Source organism: Lemur catta, chromosome 3 (genome assembly GCF_020740605.2).
Source record: "Lemur catta isolate mLemCat1 chromosome 3, mLemCat1.pri, whole genome shotgun sequence".
NCBI classification, from domain to species: Eukaryota; Metazoa; Chordata; class Mammalia; order Primates; family Lemuridae; genus Lemur; species Lemur catta.
The window spans coordinates 80953668-80971361 of record NC_059130.1 but is presented as its reverse complement, the minus strand read 5'-3'; the positions used below and the strand labels follow the sequence as shown (position 1 = coordinate 80971361).

The window sequence follows — 17694 nt, the reverse complement described above, 5'->3', positions numbered from 1 at the left end:
CCACGTATCAAAAAAGTGTGCTTGGGCTCCAGGCATTCAACCTAGGTGCCATCTGTTTGTAACAGTTTCTGGGAAAGCCAGATATCCAATGTCCGGAGAACTTGGGACCTGTGGAAAGTTGCATACTCTTTTTCTGGGGCAGGGGAGGGAAGAAGAAATGATTAGGTTTATGGATAGTTGGAATCTGGTAGAGTCATGCCTACTGGGATGAAGGCTGGGCCAATCTCTTTGGATGATTCTGGCTGCCTGTCTGCTCACTCCACACAGTCTCAGTTCAAATGTCACTTGCTCAGAGGGAACTTCTGGAAACACCCTTTATGACTTGATATACCCTTGTGACCTTCTATTTTCTTCATTTGCACTGTCCCCTCTTGAATGATCATTGTTTATCTGTCTGTTGTGTACATTCTGTCACTAGAACTTCAGGTACACTGCCATATACCCAAGGTTTGGTACCTACCAGGTGGTCAATTAATATTTGTGAAAAGGGTGTTGCTGGAATTCCACACATGCATTAATTTCTAAAACTGTTAATATTAACGCTTAAAAAAATTAAGACAAGTCATGAAGAATGTATTATTATGAAGGGCTTTGGAGGATTCAGAAATGACAGAATATGGGCTCCAAGAGAGTCACATGGGAAAATACCAGAGCTTTGCATTTCTTGGCTATCAATATCAATGTAAATTATAGGCATTCCTTAGAGATATTGTGGGTTTGCTTCCAGACCACCACAATAAAGTGAATATCATAATAAAGCAGCTCACATCATTTTTTTTGGTTTCCCAGTGCATATACAAGTTATGTTTATACTACACTGTGGTCTATTAAGTGTGCAATAGCAATATGTCTAAGAAAACAATGTTGATTAAAAACACTTCATTGCTAAAAAGTGCTACTGATCATCTCTGTACCTTCAGTGAGAAGTAATCTTTTGCTGGTGGAGGTTCTCGCCTTGATATTGATGGCTGCTGACTGATCAGAGTCGTGGTTGCTTGAGGTTGAAGTAGCTGTGGCAATTTCTTAAAATAAGACAACAGTGAAGTTTGCTGCATCAATTGACTGTTCCTTTCATGAAAAAGTTCTCTGTAGCATGTGATTCTGTTTGATAGCATTTTGCCCACAGTAGAACTTTCAAAAATGGAGCCAATCCTCTCAGACTCTGTCATTGCTTTATCAACTTAGTTTATGTAATAGTCTAAATCAATTTGTTATAATTGCAACAATGTTTACAGTATCTTCATCAGAAATAGATTACATCTCAAGAAACCACTTTCTTTGCTCATCCATAAGAAGCAACTCCTCATCCATTCAAGTTTTATCATGAGATTGCAGCAATTCAGTCCCATCTTCAGACTTCACTTCTAATTCTAATTCTCTTGCTATTTCCACCACATCTGCAGCTCCTTACTCCACTGAATTCTTGAATCCTTTACAGTCAAGCATGAGGGTTGCAATCAACTTCTTCCAAACTCCTGTTAATGTTGTTGTTTTGACCTCCTCCCATGAATCATGAAAATTCTTAATGGCATCTAGAATGGTGAATCCTTTCCAGGTTTTCAATTTACTTCGCCTAGATCCATCAGAGGAATCACTAGGTATGGCAGCTATAGCCTTATGAAATAATTTCTTAAATAATAAGACTTGAAAGTCTAAATTACTCCTTGGTCCATGGACTGCATAGGTACATTGTCAATAACCAGTAATATTTTGAAAGGAATTTTTTTGAGCATTTGGTCTCAACAGTATGCTTAAAGTATTCTGTAAACCATGCTGTAAACACATATGCTGTCATCCAGGCTTTGTTATTCCATTTCTAAAGCACAGGCAGAGTAGATTTAGCATAATTCTTAAGGGCCCCAGGACTTTTGGAATGGTAAATCAGGATTGGTTTCAACTTAAAGTCAAGAGCTGCATTAGCCTCTAACATGAGAGGCAGACTATCCTTTGAAGCTTTAAAGCCAGGCATTGACTTCTCCTCTCTAGCTATGAAAGTCCCACATGGCATCTTCTTCCAATAGAAGACTGTTTCATCTACATAGAAAATCTGTCGTTTAGTGTAGCCACCTTCAGCACTGTTTTAGCTAGATTTTCTGGATAACTTGCTGCAGCTTCTACGTCAGCACTTGCTGCTTCACCTTGCATGTTTATGTCATTGAATTGGCTTCTTTCCTTAAACCTTATGAACCAACCTCTGCTAGCTTCAAATTTTTCTTTGGCAGCTTCCTCACCTCTCTTAGTCTTCACAGAATTAAAAAAGATAGGGTCTTGCTCTGAATTCATCTTTGGCTTAAAGGAATGTTGTGACCAGTTTGATCTTTTATCCAGACCAATAAAACTTTCTCCATATCTGCAATAAGGCTATTTAGCTTTTTTATCATTTATGTGTTCATTGGAGTAGCACTTTTAATTTCCTTCAAGAACTTTTCCTTTGCATTAGCAACTTGTTTAACTATCTGGAACAAGAAGCTTACCTTTTTGCCCATCTTAGCTTTCGACATGCCTTCCTCACTAAGCTTAATCATTTCTAGCGTTTGAGTTAAAGTGAGAGATACACAACTCTTCCTTTCACTCGAACACTTAGACGTCATTGTAGGGTTATTAACTGGCTTAAGTTCAATATTTTATCCCAGGGAATAGGGAGGACCAAAGAGAAGGAAAGAAATGGGGAAATGGATGGTTGGTGGAGCAGTCACGTCACACATAACATTTATTGATTAAGTTCAGCATCTTACATGGGCACCATTTGTGGCACCTTGAAATAATTAGAATAGTAACATCAAAGATCACTGATCACAGATGACCATAACAGGTACAGTAATAAGGAAAAAGTTTGAAATGTTGTGAGAATTACCAAAATGTGACATAGAGATATGAAGTGAGCACGTGCTGTTGAAAAAATGTGCACATGGACTTGCTTGTTGCAAGGTTGCCACAACCCTTCGATTTGTAAAAAAATGCGCTATCTGGGAAGAGCAACAAAGTAAAGCACAATAAAACAAGGCATGCCTGTATTACAAATATTTCCTACCCTTCCCCACAGAAACTTGCAGTCAGCTTCCCCTGTGCCTAACAATGCTATACCCACAGTGATGTGTCTGTGGGATGAGGAAGTGCTTTGGGTCACTGAGTCTTGACGTTGGAATAAACTATCATGGTCAACTTTATTCATGGGAAGCCTTTCTACTCACAGGAATTTCTTGAAATGGACCCAATGCCTCTTCTATTTAATAATTCAATCCCCAGATTCTCTAAATGTTCCCCTAGGACACATTTCATGCCCTGGCTCTCCCTTAATGCCCTTTGCTGCCCCACCTTTAGTGTTCAGGCCCCTCCTAAAATGTGTCATCTAGAATGAAGTACAGTACTGCACTGGGTACTGAGTCCAGTGGGCCTCCACATCCCTCTGTCTCAATACCCTTGCCTCCTGCTAAGCTAGAGCACAGACAAAACCCAAACATTTATTCCACACAACCATTTATATGTACACTTATCTAAAGAAAGTCTTTGCATATTTTTCTGCTTATTTGATCTTGTTGGTTTTAGCTCATTTCCCTGCCAAGCCTTTCCAGCATTCTGCAACCTATGTGTTTACTGAAATGATTTGTCTATCTTCCTTTGATTGTGGATTAGAAAATGTTGCATAAGAACAAGGTCACACACAAATCCTCTACACCTCCAGCAGGTTGCATTCATATTAATTGTTCAGTCACTACCACGGTGGCATATCACCTATCTTCGCCTAGGTACATTGCCTAGAATTTAAGTCTAAAATTCTCTGCCTTGTTTCAGGACTTGGTGAGAAAGATGCACCTAATGACACACTGAAATCAACAAATACTATTTCTTTATCATTGCCTTCATTTGGGCTGCAGTAATATTGTTGATAAAGGGAATGGGACAGTTTGGCATAATCTGTTTTTAGTTGACACATACCAACCCTTGGTGATCATTACTTTTGTGTTTTGTTTTCACAACTAATATACTTAGTTATTTGGACAACAGTTTTGCCAGGGATTGTCCACAGGTCTCAGGCTCTGTTTTTATTGCCCACTCTCATCTCCTTTTTCAAAATGAGAATATTTGTCTCCTGTCACCTGGCACATCACTCCTCAGGGTTCTATAGTAATATTTGCATGCTATTTTAACAGCATGGGCCTTTAGACTTGGATTTATTTGAAGCAACTAAGTATTGTCTTTCTAGATATTTACTTTTCTTGGCAACCATGTTGCTCTAATATATTTAATAGGCTTTCACCACGTACAAGACTTTATCCTCTGTGCTGAAGATAGAGTTGTACACATACACTTTATACATAAATGGGGAAGACAGAAATGCATAGGAAGTTGTCAGTGTGCAATACTTCCTAAGTGTGTTACAGGAGCCCCCAAGTGAGGCAGGCAAATATGGGGCTGGTGGTGGCAGCATAGGATCAGATCTACACTTTAGAAAGATCATGCTGGCCATATTTGAGGATGGGGCTTCTCAAACTGGAACGTGCATAAGAATCATCTGGGAATCTGCCTTAAAGTCAGACTCTGACTCAGCACATCAGGAGAGGGGCCTGAGGTTCTGTTTCTAACAAAGGCCCAGGTGAGGTTGATGCTGGTCTGTGGACTACACATTGGTCCGTGGACTACACATTGAGGAATGAGACTTTAGAAAGCAGATAAGAGAACTAGAAGATTAGAATCAGACAGCTGGATTAGAAGGCTGTCATCGTGATCTAGGAGGAAAATGATGATAGCACAAACTAGGTGACACTTGTTTCATTCTTTGATCTTCTTTATGAAAAATATGATACTAAATAGGTATTGAGTATTTTCCTTTCATCTGTGAACAATTGTCCACAAACCAAGGAACTACCTGAGACAGACAGATTTTTTCCTAGCACCTTCAGAGGGATCAAGGCTCTGTGGATACCTTGACCTTGAACCTCTAGCCTCCAGAACTGTGAGACAATAAACTTTTGTTCTAAGCCACCCAGGTTGTGGTAGATTATTACAGCAGCCCTAGCAAGTCTGTATACTAAAAGTCACTTTCAGGTTTGACATACTAAGACATTTTCAACACACGTCCTATAGGAAATCTGAACTAAATGGGGATATAATGGAAGATTTCTGTTTTTCCATCCATTATTAATTCATGAGATTCTTTTAATTCAGATTTTCCTTTTGGAGATGAGTTTTATTTTTGGCATTTATTTGTACTTCTTATATGGATCCTCACTAATGGGTTCAGCTGATTCAACTCAAAGGAAACACCCTCTTGAGGCCCTGGCTTATGGGTATAAACACTGTAGGGGACACAGATTCTAGGTTACGCATGACATGAGAGTGGTAGGGCTTTTCTTACCTGAGTAACAAGAAGCCTTTTGAGAATTATTTATTTTTGAGCCATACAACAGTATTTTAGTAAAGCATGTTAATTGTCCTCTCTCATCCCAGCAATAGCATGAAGTCTGTCAGAAACACAAGCTACCTGTCTTAATACTAAAAATGCTGATTTTTATAGTGTCATAGGAAAGAAAGAACTGTGGGTTTTATTAATGTAACTGATTTAATGTACTCTTTTATTTCCTGGTTTCTCAAGTTTTTTTGAAAGAAGGAGAGGGAAAGGCATCTTTTTATAAGATGAAGGAATTGTTTCCTATTTTAAAAGGACAAGGACTCCTCTTTCACTTTCCTTTTAAACATATTAAACTTCATACCCCCAGAAAAAGCAAGGGGCCTGGGAGAGAATGAGACTAACCAAACAACCAAAGAAAGGAATGGAATTAGTAGTAACGTAGTCTTCCAGGTAAATGGAGATCTGAGTTAGGTGTCCAAACTAATTCTATTAACTTTATTTGACAGTGACAGGGATTTAACAGATCTTAAAATAATCACTTATCTTATCACAGTGTCTTAGTTTCCTCATCTACAAAATAGAGATGACCCGCCTCCTAGGCATAGCATATAAAAGAGATGGCAAGCATTTCACAGAAAGGAATTTGATTTTCCATTAAATGTTTTCTATCCATGGAAAGACCTGCTTCAAAAGAAGTAGCAGAACCATTTATTAAACATGTTAATGTTGGTAGACACTGGAAAGGTGCTTTTCATACTTATTCTCATTTAATCCTCACAACTCTACTACTAAACAGGTGTTGTTTTATTTCTACTTTATAGATGTAGATTCTGAGGCCAGAGATGCTAATTCACTTCCCCAATGTTAAAAGGAAAGGAAGAAACAGAGGTAGGCTTCAAACTCACATATCTCAGCTCTGTAGGGATCTCAAATGTATTCATTGTGTGCTGCGAAGCTTACTTCCTGTACCACGGCAGACATTGCTGATTATAGCACTCACTTTGGAATTTCTCCGGGCTAACAATAATGAAGGTGGGAAGAAAAAATCAATTTGCCTTTCTAAAGCATTTATAAAGCCTATACTTCTTAAGAGTGGTACTGGTGACCTGCATTCAGAGATTCTGACTCAGTAGGTCCTCAGGTGGTTCCTGAATCTTTATTTTTAAGGACTCTCCAGGTGATTCTGATGATGCTAGGTTTAGTAACCATCACTTTTGGTACCTATATTCAATGATGCCATGTCTTTTTTGTTTGCTTATTTGTTCAGTCTGTGAGTTTCTGAAATAGAAGAGCGAGCTAAGAAAATAATCTTAGAAGAGAAAGGATACTATTTATGGAATGCCTACTATAAGAAAGGCAGGTCTAGTACCTTCTTTTATTTTGTGAGCCACTTGCTCTGTAAGAAAGAGCTAGTCATACCCTTCTGTACCCAACATCTAGTGAATTTTCGAGATATATGAGTGTCCTCTCTCAAATGTGACTATGATGGGTTTGAAAGGCAAGAAAGACATCTTAGCTATGCTCTGAGAAGCCCCTGATTAGAAGAGTATCAAATGCAAACAAAAGTAAGTGAAAACCTTATAATTTATGATTCATTATTAATCCCACTCCTTTAATTCACAATCAATTGACTAACAAACCTCTCCACAACCCACCGAAAAAAAAATTACTATATGTGGTAGATTACAAACCCGATGAGAAAAAGCAGCAATACTCCATTAATGTTTATAAATGTCGCAATGCTCACATTTCCCATCTACACGGAAAATCAGCCTGAGTAATTAAGGATTATGGGGAATTATAAAGATGAAAAATATCAGGAAAACAGTGTGCATGGAAGTTATCAACACTATTGTACTTCCACTGTTACATCTTAATGACTTAATTTGCCATGGATGGCATTTTTAAATTTAAATTTCTGAGTTCAAAAAAAAAAAAAAAACAATGAAACTTCATTATTATCCAAGCAACATAGATATTTTTCAAAAAGTAGTCTTACGTCTTTGGCTTTTCCACAAGGTATCGAAAGTGTTTACTTCCAACGATTTTCACCATGATCTCAGGCATTGCAGCTGACCCACGGGGAGTCTTCCAAACTGCAGACATGATCCTTCTTAAAATCCCTTCAAATCCTTGGGGGCGAAAATAGATAAATCAATTCCTCTTGATTTTCCTCTAGGGAACTGCAGCATCCTTGTCAATAACAATAGCAATAATAATACCAAGAAGAGATGCTTTACCTGTATTATCTTACTTAATACTCCTAACAAAGGCATGAGTGAGATACTTTTAATTACTATTATCATTCTTGTTTTACAGTGGAGGGAACGGACGTCATGTAGCTAGACAACTCACTCAACATCACATAGCCAGTAATGAGCAGAGTTGGGAATGTCACTTAAAGAGATCTGCAAAGCAGACCTACTGAGATATTAGGTGACTCTACCTTCCTATACTACCAGACGTCAGATGGGATTCTTGTGAGGTCAGAGAGGAAACGAGGGCTTTAGTGGGATATTTGAAGAATCCATATTCAGCTCTCATGCTCAGTTTCCCCATTTATGAAATCGGCATAATTCCAGTTCTGCTCTCAGGGACTTGCGGTGGATTCCATGAGATAATGCGGCTGAAGAAAGACCATACACAGGACAGAGGGCTTTTTGCTGTCACTGACTGATCTGTCTCTGCAACAATACAATGTATCTGAAATTGAGATCTTGCATGAGATAAGCACTGGGTGTTTAAACAGGTCTCGCACCAAAGGAAGCTCAGAAATTCAGTAAACCTGGCCACAGGTAAAAATGCTCCTTTCCAGATTGGAAAACCCGGGCCCCGGGGAGGGTGTGTTATTTGACCGTGGTCACAGAGAGAATGAGGGCAGAGCTGTTTCCAGTCCGCCAGTCTGATATCGAGACCAAGATTCTTCCCAAGACCCCAGTTTCTCTTAGTGGGTGGACGGCGCTAAAGTGGGCAGCCACCCATCCAAGGGGACCTGCCACTTCTTTGAACCTGTCTGGAAAGTTCCAGGCCCAGAATTTGTGATTGTCCAGTCTCCTCCCTGCCCAGCAGCTGCACCTCAGCCCTGAGACCTCCCCCAGGAGAGAACAGAGGGGACGGCCTTACCGCGGGGGCGGTGTTCCCACCCTGGCGGCCCAGAGGGGCGCGCTCCGTGCTTGTCTCCCGGGAAGCCGCGGCGCGGAGACCGGGGTGCGGGTGGGGCGTGGGGACCGGGGCCCAGGAATCGGCCGTCTCAGGGCCCCGCTCTTGGGCGGAGGCTGCCCGCGCCCTGGTCGCTAAGGACGCTGTTGTATGGGCGGGACCAAGTTTTCAAGCAGCTCCGGAGGCGGCGCGCCCTCCTCCCGGGCCCAGAGTGTGGCTGAGGACAGGTGCGGAGACTGGCCGTTTCCAAATCTCTGCCCTCCCGCTTCCTCCAACGTCTGCGGGCTCCGTCTTTCTAGAAGCCCATCTCGCTCACCTGTGTGGTCACACTTGTCCTTCCCCTTCCCTTAGGCTTCATTTCCCTTTGTGAGATGTGCACGTAGTTGGGATTCCACCACCATAGGTTCAAATCCAGACTTCTCTACTGTATGGCTTTGGATAGATCCCTTCTTCTCCCTGAGACTCTGTTTTCTTGTCTGTAAAATGGGCCAAAATAGTTACACGGACCTAATGCTGAGTTGGTGACGAAATTGAGTATGAATATAATATAATCATAACAATAATTTTGAGTGCCATCCATATGTTAGAGCCCTTATTTGAACTGAATAACTATTACCTTACAAGTTAACAACGACCAATGAAATAATTTTATTTCTATTAAAGAGCAAGAAAACAAGGCTTGGGGTGTTGAGAAATTGCCCCAAATCTCACAAAGGCAAGTGGCAGAGCTAAGATGAGACTATAGATCTGCATATCCTGAATTTCCAGACACTTTATTATGCTAAAAACCTTCAGCAAATGTGGGTAAAGGCATTTTTAAGTTGACTCCAAGATGGTATTATTTGCATCAGCAGTAACAGCATCCACACCTACCCTCCTCCTGCCCTCCCGCTGTAGTGTTTTGTAGTTAAATGTAGCATCTACTGGCACCTGCAGCAAGAGATGGCTCACACGCTCAGCTGCCCTCTCTCTAGTGGGTGAGACAAATTCTATGATGTACAAAGTGCCCAGGGAGCTGAGGAGAGGGGGCAGCTCCCTTCTCACTCTTCCAGCCTGGCCTTCACATTGCTGCCAGATCGGTCTTCTTGAGGCCCAGCTTTTACAAGCTCCCTGTACTCAACTGCTGAAAGATCTCATCAATTATGGGAGATATCCATAGTTTCAAGGTCTTCCTTGCTTTGACCTTGAGCTAGATATCTAGGTTGATCTCCCATTACTTCTCCTAGGCTTGCTACCCAACCCAGTCTTCTCACTGGCCTTTCATTTATTTGCCTCTGTGCCTTTGTTCATTCTGTTCCTCTGTCTGTAATACCCTTCCATTTCTCACTGGGTTTGCCTGCTTATCCATTCTTGAAGTTCCATCCCAAATGGTCAAGAACCAAGACATCTTCAGTGCAAACCCTAGCCCTGCTAGTTTAATGTGATCTTGGGCAAGTCATTTAATATCTTTGTGCCTTAGTTTCTTCTTCTATCCAATGAGGATGACTTTTTTGTGAAGATAAATGAGTCATAGAAGAAAAGTACTTAGAACAATATCTGATATATGATAAGCAATATAAATGTTTGCTATTATTTGTCAAGAAGCCAAACTAGATCTCAGAAGCTGAAAGTGACTTCTTCATTCTATGCATAATTTGCGATTTATCTTTTAGAAAATATACTTTCTTTGCCTGAGAGTATGGCTATTTGTTTGCTTTGATCGTCTGTCATACCTTCCTGGACTAGGCTTGTGGAAGGCTGAATAATGCCCCACCAAGAGGTCTGTGTTCTAATCCCCACAACCTGTACATGCCACCTTCCACAGCAAAAAGAACTTTGTGGGTGTGATTACGGATCTTGAGATCTTGAGAGGGGGAGATTATCTGGATTATTCAGGTGGGCCCTACATGTAATCGTAAGTGTCCTTAAAAGAGGGAAGCAGAGGGAGACTTGACTGCAGAAGAGGAAGCAGATGTGACAAAGAGTGTTCAGTGATTTGAGAAAGGGGCCATGACCCCAGAAAGAAGCTAGAAAAGACAAGGAAAGTGATTCTTCTCTCCAGCCTCCGAAAGAACTGGTCCTAATGACCCCTTGGTTTTAGCTCAATGAGACTGATTTTGGTCATCTTGGTTTTAAACCTATAAGATAATAACTTTGTGTTTGTTATAAACCATCAAATATGTGGTAATTTATTACAGCAGCCATAGGAAAAAATAATGCAATGCTATTGAAGGACTCTCCTTTTTGTTCTCTGTATTTTCTAAATACCCAGAACAATGTCTATAGTAAGTGTTGTACATTTTTTTTGACTAAATGAATGGAGGAGAATAGAACAAAAATTGAGCATTAAAATTTCTTTCTGCAAAAGACTCTAGTGAACATGTTACTTATTGGAGTTTTATATACTTATTAAACTTTCCCTTCCTTTCTGTGAATAGAATTCTTTCTTTGGGAACCTCTTTTCTCATTCCAAGGAGTCCCTGTGGGGGCTCTCAAAGTGCTGCTTCCATCTCACTTCTTCATAGAATTGATCATACTCTATGGCATAAATAGGCCAGAGTTCTTATCAATGACCAATACAGTTGACCTTGGAGGGGTTAGGGATGATGACCCCCTACAGAGTCAAAAATCCAGGCGTAATTTTTCGCTCACCCAACACTTAACTACTATTAGCCTACTGTTGAGCAAAAGCCTTACTGATAACATAAACAGTTGATTAACATATATTTTGTATGTTAGATTTATTATACACAGTGTTCTTACAATAAAGGAAGCTAGAGAAAACAAAATGTTACTAAGAAAGTCACAAGGTAAAGAAAATACATTTAGTATTCGTTAAGTGGAAGTGGATCGTCATGAAGGTGTCCATTCTCATGTTGAGTAGGCTGAGGAGGAAGAAATGGAGGAGCAGGGGTTGGTCTTGCTGTCTCAGGGGTAGAAGATACAGAAGAAAATCTACATGTAAGTGGCCCCACACATTTCAAACCCATGTTGTTCAAGGATCTACTGTATACAGATGTTGGAGGAATAAAAGTTCTTCTTTCTACTGGGGTTACTAGACTATGAGGATAAAGCGTTGAGACTTTTGGCAAATATCTATATCAACATATACTGCAATTTTTCAGAGAAGGGGGGAAGCCAGCCAAGAGAGGAAAGCAGAGCTGAAAATAGAGCCAGTGTGGGGAAGGAGAGGAAAGCAAAGAACCTGGATGCAGCTATGCCTGAAATTAGATTTTAGAATTCTCAAACACAGGAGTAATAAATTTCCCTCTTGCTTAAGATGTTTTGAGATGGGCTTCATTAATCTTTACTCAAGGAATCCTGACTAATACAGAGACTCTTAAACTTAAGGATGTTAAAGTTTATTTATGGGGAACAGTTAATTGATTAGATGGCATTTTGAGTTTCCCTGTAAATTTTGAGGTAAAGCTTGAAGGAGTAAGTGGATTTTGATTAAATCAGTTATTCTACTAAAGACTATCCTTTGACCTTATCATGACTTTATAGGTTTTACAAATGCCACCTTGAAATATAATGGCATTGCAGGGAGGCTTTCTATTGGGCAGCTCTTCCATGAATTTGATGATATTCAGATGAAATTTGATATATTTTTTCATACTCAAGGGAACCTCTGCTTTGCTACTTCCTAGGCAAGTGACCTTGAACAAGTAATTTATCTCTTTTATTTGTAAGGTGGAGACAGCAATAATTACCCTGTAAGATTGTTATCAGGATTAGAGATAATGTACCTGGAGGCCCCTGATATGTAATAGGCATACAATAAATTATATTCTTATTTATAACAATAGCAGCTAACATTTAGTGAATATTTATTATGTGCCAGATGCTGAGCTAAGAGCTTTTCATTCGCCATCCCATTTAATCTTCATAACAACTTTATGAAATAAGGACTATTAATATCCCCATATTAGAGATGAGGAACTTGAGGCTTATAGAAGATAAATAACTTGCTCAAGGGAATGTAGCTAGGAAGAGTCAGAACTGCAATAAAAAAATCCAGGTGTGTCTGACTCCAGAAGTAGCCTTTATAGCCCATACTCCATACTTCCTCTGTGGCTGCTAGCCATGGTTATTATAATTATCATTAAAGTTAATGTTTTTATTGCTGTTGTTTGGAGGTTCTAGGTCCCTTACACAATGCAGATTCTGTGACAGAATTCTTAAGGAGGTGTGGCCTTTTCTTATCTGGGATTTTTTACTTCACACTCTGCTTTATGAAATGACATAACCAGGAAACATCTCCCCAGTGGTTTATATTAAACAAGGCAAAACAAAAAGCTATGCAATAAATGCCTCTATAAGATTAAATGCTGTGGTTAAAACTGCCTGCCTTGGATTCAACAGCTTTAGATTACGAGTCACCGGAGAAAGATTCCACAGAAACATCTCCAGCCAATAGAGTCAGTGCTCTCTCTTTTCTTCCAAAGAAAGATGAATAACTGTAATAAGGGGACCAAAGAATGCCCCCTCCTAAAACTTCATGATTTTACATTTAATGTCAAGCAGAGTAAGGAGGAGAAAGAAAATGGTCACCAATGTTTTGGTTTTGCCTATATAAGTCAAAGTAGAATGAGTTTATAAACAGGAAGCAATAAAGAACTGCTCTTTCGAACAGTTTAATCATAGATCTATAAAAATGAGGCATTTTGCGGGGAAGTTCCTGTCCCAATAGATAAGAAGCAAATACTGATGTCAAACGGAGTTGTATTACAAAGAATATGGGGGTATTATACTTGTTTTTTTCTCCAAGAAACAGATAAGACCCAAGCCACCAATCTTCATGACTAATGGGGGCGTTTCGGTGAACAGACAGGCAAGAGCAGGCTGATTTTATTATAGACCAGAATGCAAATGTGATCAAGTTTCTTTCCTCCTTAAAATGCTCTCCTGGCTCTGGAAAAACAAGACTGTGTAGCATACTGATTAGATGGACCGACTTTGGGCTCTGTGGTAGTTTTCTAGGGCTGCCATAACAAAGTACCACAAAATGGGTGCATTAAATAATAGAAATTTATTGTCTCATAGTTCTGCAGGCTAGAAGTCTGAGGTCAAGGTATTGTCAGGGCTGGTTCCTTCAGAGATGGTGAGTGAGAGTCTGTTCCATGTCTTTCCCCTAGCTTCAGGGTCTGCTGGTGACCTTTGGCATTGCTTGGCTCATAGATCTCTGTCTTTGTGTTCACTTGGTGTTCTCCCTGTGTGTGTCTGTGTTCAAATGTCTTCTTTTTCTATGGACACAAGTGATATTGGATTAGGGACCCACCCTACTCCAGTGTGAACTCATCTTAATGAATTACCTCTGCAACCACCCTATTTATGTATAAAGTCACATTGTGAGATACTGGCGGTTAGGGTTAGGATGTCAACATATGAATTTGAGGGGCACACAATTCAATTTCAGGATCCAAAGCCTGGCTTGCACTTAGTATGATGTTATTTCAGGCAAGCCTTCCTGTGACTTATTTCTTCGTGGGTTACGACCACTATGTTCTGTTATGCAAAGATAAAATGACTTACCAGATGTTTAGAATAGTGTTTCGTACATGGAAGAGTTTACTGCTGTAAGCATTACCTCCTTAGAATTATATACATGTTCTTTTAAAATTCTTTATTTTTAATTGGCACATAATTGTACATATTTATGGGATATGGTGTGATATTTCAATATTTATTTACAATGCATAATGATCAAATAAGGGTAATTAGCATATCCATCACCTCAAACATTTATTGTTTCTTTGTGTTAGGAACATCCAAAATCCTCTCTTCCAGTTATTTGAAAATATAGAATAAAGTATTAACTATAGTCAGCCTGCAGTGCTAAGGACACTAGAATACACATTCTATTATGACCTCTCTGGTCTGGCTCTTGCTCACTTCTCCAATCTCACTGCCCCTCTTTCTACCCCCACCTAATTAACTGCAACTGCAGTTACCCGCCATCACCTGCAGTTCCTCAGACCTTCCTGGGAATTTCATCCCGACATGCCTCTGCACTGTCTTTTGGTTGTTGTTTCTTGACTGGAAAGTTTCCCTTGTAGCTCAGTTTCTAACTTTTAAGACCAGGTTGATGTTACCTGAAGCTGTGTGTTCTCAATGTTCCCAGTCTGATGGTCCACTCTCTTCAGTAAACCAGCTGTTTTACTGAATTTGCTATTTTGATTGTAATTACTGGTTGAATATCTTTCTCCCCTTCTCAATTGCTCTGGTTGGTGGTAAATACTATGTCTTATTCACCACATTGCTGCTTCTAAGCACAGTGCTGGCCCATAGTATGTGATCATAAATGTATATTACATGCATGAAAGAAAATATACATATGATGGATGATTTGAGGTAGTATGATACTGGTTATGATAAGTAATCACAGTGTAATGAAGGATAGCAGCTACTATTTATTTAAGGGTGATTACTATGTGCTAGTCACTGGGTGAGGCACTTTATGTGTGGTACCTCATTTCAGTTCAGTATGATCCTATAAGGGATATAGTATTACTTTCTTTGGATTGTCCTAGACCTTGGTTGTAAATAGCAGAAACTCCGCTAGCATCAACTCTAGCAAAAGGGGAGTTTCTCATGAAACCCAAGTACAAACGTGAACTTAGGCTTCTGGAATAGTCGGAGACTATGAGGGGAACTTTCTTTTTCTGATTCTGATCTCTGCTCCTCTGTGCCTCAGCCTGATTTCTTCTTCTCTCTGGTACACAGTGGTATTTTCTGATCCCCCAGATCATGAGACAGGTCACCAATCACAATTCATGAGCTTCATTTCCACTCAAGGAACCAGCAAAATCTAGAATTTCTTAGTCGCATTTGCCAGGGAAGAAATCACGGTTGGCTCAGCTTGGGTCAGGAGACATCTGAACCAATCAGTTGTTGCAATGGGGGAAGTGGCACTGGGGTAGTGGTGTGGTGGCAGAGTCATACACAAAGTTGTTAGTAGGAGCCCTTAGCTGTGGGGAAGAGACAGCCCCCAGGAGGTCATAAGGTGCAGGAACCTGATAGAGGTTAACCTGATAGGACGTTGAACAGCTTGCCCAAGTCTTGCAACAAAGAAGTGGTAGAGCAATGATTCAAATTTACATTTGTATGACTCTAAAGCATTGTATTTTCTCCTTGGAGTATTATGTTTTTAAACTCTATAGCACAATAATAGAGGCCTGGAAAAATGTGGTTGTAATAAAAAGTTCTAGAGAACGACTGCAGAGCAGAAGGACCAGGTGGCCACCTCTGCCACTAGCTTACGGTGCCCTGGACTGTTAAGAACCTTACCTGCTTTTAAGTTTTAACATCTATAAATAGAATCACAGCACTGTACACTGAATGTGCCCCCCTCCAAATTCAAATGTTGAAATCCTAACCCCCAAGGTGATGGTATTGGGAGGCAGGGCCTTTGGAAGGATGTTAAGTCACGAGAGCAGATTCCTCACACATGGGATTAGTGTCCTTGTAAAAGATACTCCAGGAGGCTCTGTCTCCACTTCCACCATGTGAAAACCCAACCAGATGTCTATGAACCAGCAAACAGGCCCTCACCAGACACTGAATCTGCTAGTACCTTAATCTTGGAATTCCCAGTCTCTTGGACTGTGAGCAATAAATTTCTGTTGTTTATAAGCCACCCAGACTATGATATTTTTGTTATAGTAGCCTGAATGGACTAAGACATACAGAACCTCAAGCCCAAAAGGAACCTCACAAGTTATCTGGTCTGACCATTCCTCCTCCCAGGCAGGTAGAACATAGATATTCTTCGTAACATTCTAGCCCAGTGATTCTGAAAGCCTGAAAGGGGCTGTATGGTAGAGGAATTAAGAGCACTAATTCTGAGGCCAGAAGGTTTGGATTCAAATCTCAACTCTGCCGTTTATTACATTCATGTCCTTGGGCAATGGGCTTAGCATTTATGCAATAGTATCTTAATCTGTAAAGGGAGAATAATAACATTTGTATCATTCTTTTTTTTTTTTTAAAAAAAGAAATATTTATTATTCACTTATCATGCAAAGGCACTCTTCTAAATGTTCTGTATTTTTGAACATCATCATAATAATAGGAAGTATTATTTTCACTTAAGGAAACTGAGGCAGAGAGAAATTAAGTACCTTGTCTGGGACTGCAGTTAGTGACGGGGTTGGGATTTAAACACAGCGGTCTGGCTACAGAGCTTATGTGTTACCCACCACGTGATGCCATCTCCCTGCTGTTCTTGGGAAGAGCAAGTGATATAACATATATAGAGCACAGGTGTTGGCACATCCTACATTCCCAGTAACTATTGATGCTTCTCCTGCTACTCTCCTCTTGGTTCCAATTTTCTTACTACCAGCCCCCAAGCCCGAGAGCCATAAACTCCCCGGTTCCTGAATACTTGTGGGACAAGAGAAAAGGCTGCTCTATTTCCTGATAGTGCTTCATGGCCTAAAGGATGAGTATTGTGTATATGCAGGACTTTTCAATGGTTAACATCCCCACCCACTAATAAACGTAGCCTGATTGGATAAACCCCCCCCCTTTTTAGGGGAAGTAAAATAGTGATTGAGAAAAGGAATGCTTCTTGATAGCATCCAAGTGGCCTAAATGGATTTTATGATAAATGTACTAAATTCATATCATGGGTCTATCTATACCTGTCAAATGTTTATTGAGCATAATTTTAAGGCAGCTTGGTGGGTTGTTGAGGATACGATGATGAATCAGATTTAAATGCCCCTCTCAAGATTACCCACAGGAGAGATAAAACATGCTCATAAATAATCCCTTTACAGGATATAAAGTAAGGAGGAGTAACAAAAAATAAATAAGAAGATTCGAAGGAAAGAGAAATTACTTCAGAATAGTGGAATTAGGGAATATTTCACCGAGGAGTCGATATGCACACTGGTCATTTAGAGGACAGGTCGTAGTTGACATGGGGAAAGGGGAGATATCATGCTAAGCAGGGGAACAACATAAGTAAAGACACAGAAATAAAGGTATTGTGGGATGTGGTCAAGTTTCCTTTGGAGAATGGTGGGAAATGAAATTGGGAAGGTATGTTTGGGCCAGATTGTAGAAGACCTTGAGTATCAGATTGAAATGCATACATTATTTTTGAATAAGACAGAGAGATGTGTATGTTATTAATATTTTACAATATGAATGAAATTACTTCACCCACAGTGTTAGTCAGGAAAGGCCAGATTATG

The 17694-nt window shown here is 40.0% G+C and overlaps 1 protein-coding gene across 1 annotated transcript in view; it reads right to left on the bottom strand.

Annotated features, from left to right (window-relative positions):
• C3H1orf87 (chromosome 3 C1orf87 homolog) overlaps positions 1-8629 on the bottom strand; it is a 72716-nt gene extending 64087 nt beyond the window's left edge. The window contains exons 1-2 of the mRNA XM_045546429.1: positions 8474-8629; positions 7350-7482 (exon numbers count right to left, since the gene is read on the bottom strand). Coding sequence (XP_045402385.1) covers positions 7350-7456 — 107 coding nt within the window. The 5' untranslated portion in view covers positions 7457-7482; positions 8474-8629. The remainder of the gene's footprint in view (positions 1-7349; positions 7483-8473) is intronic.
• Positions 8630-17694: the final 9065 nt, after the last annotated feature.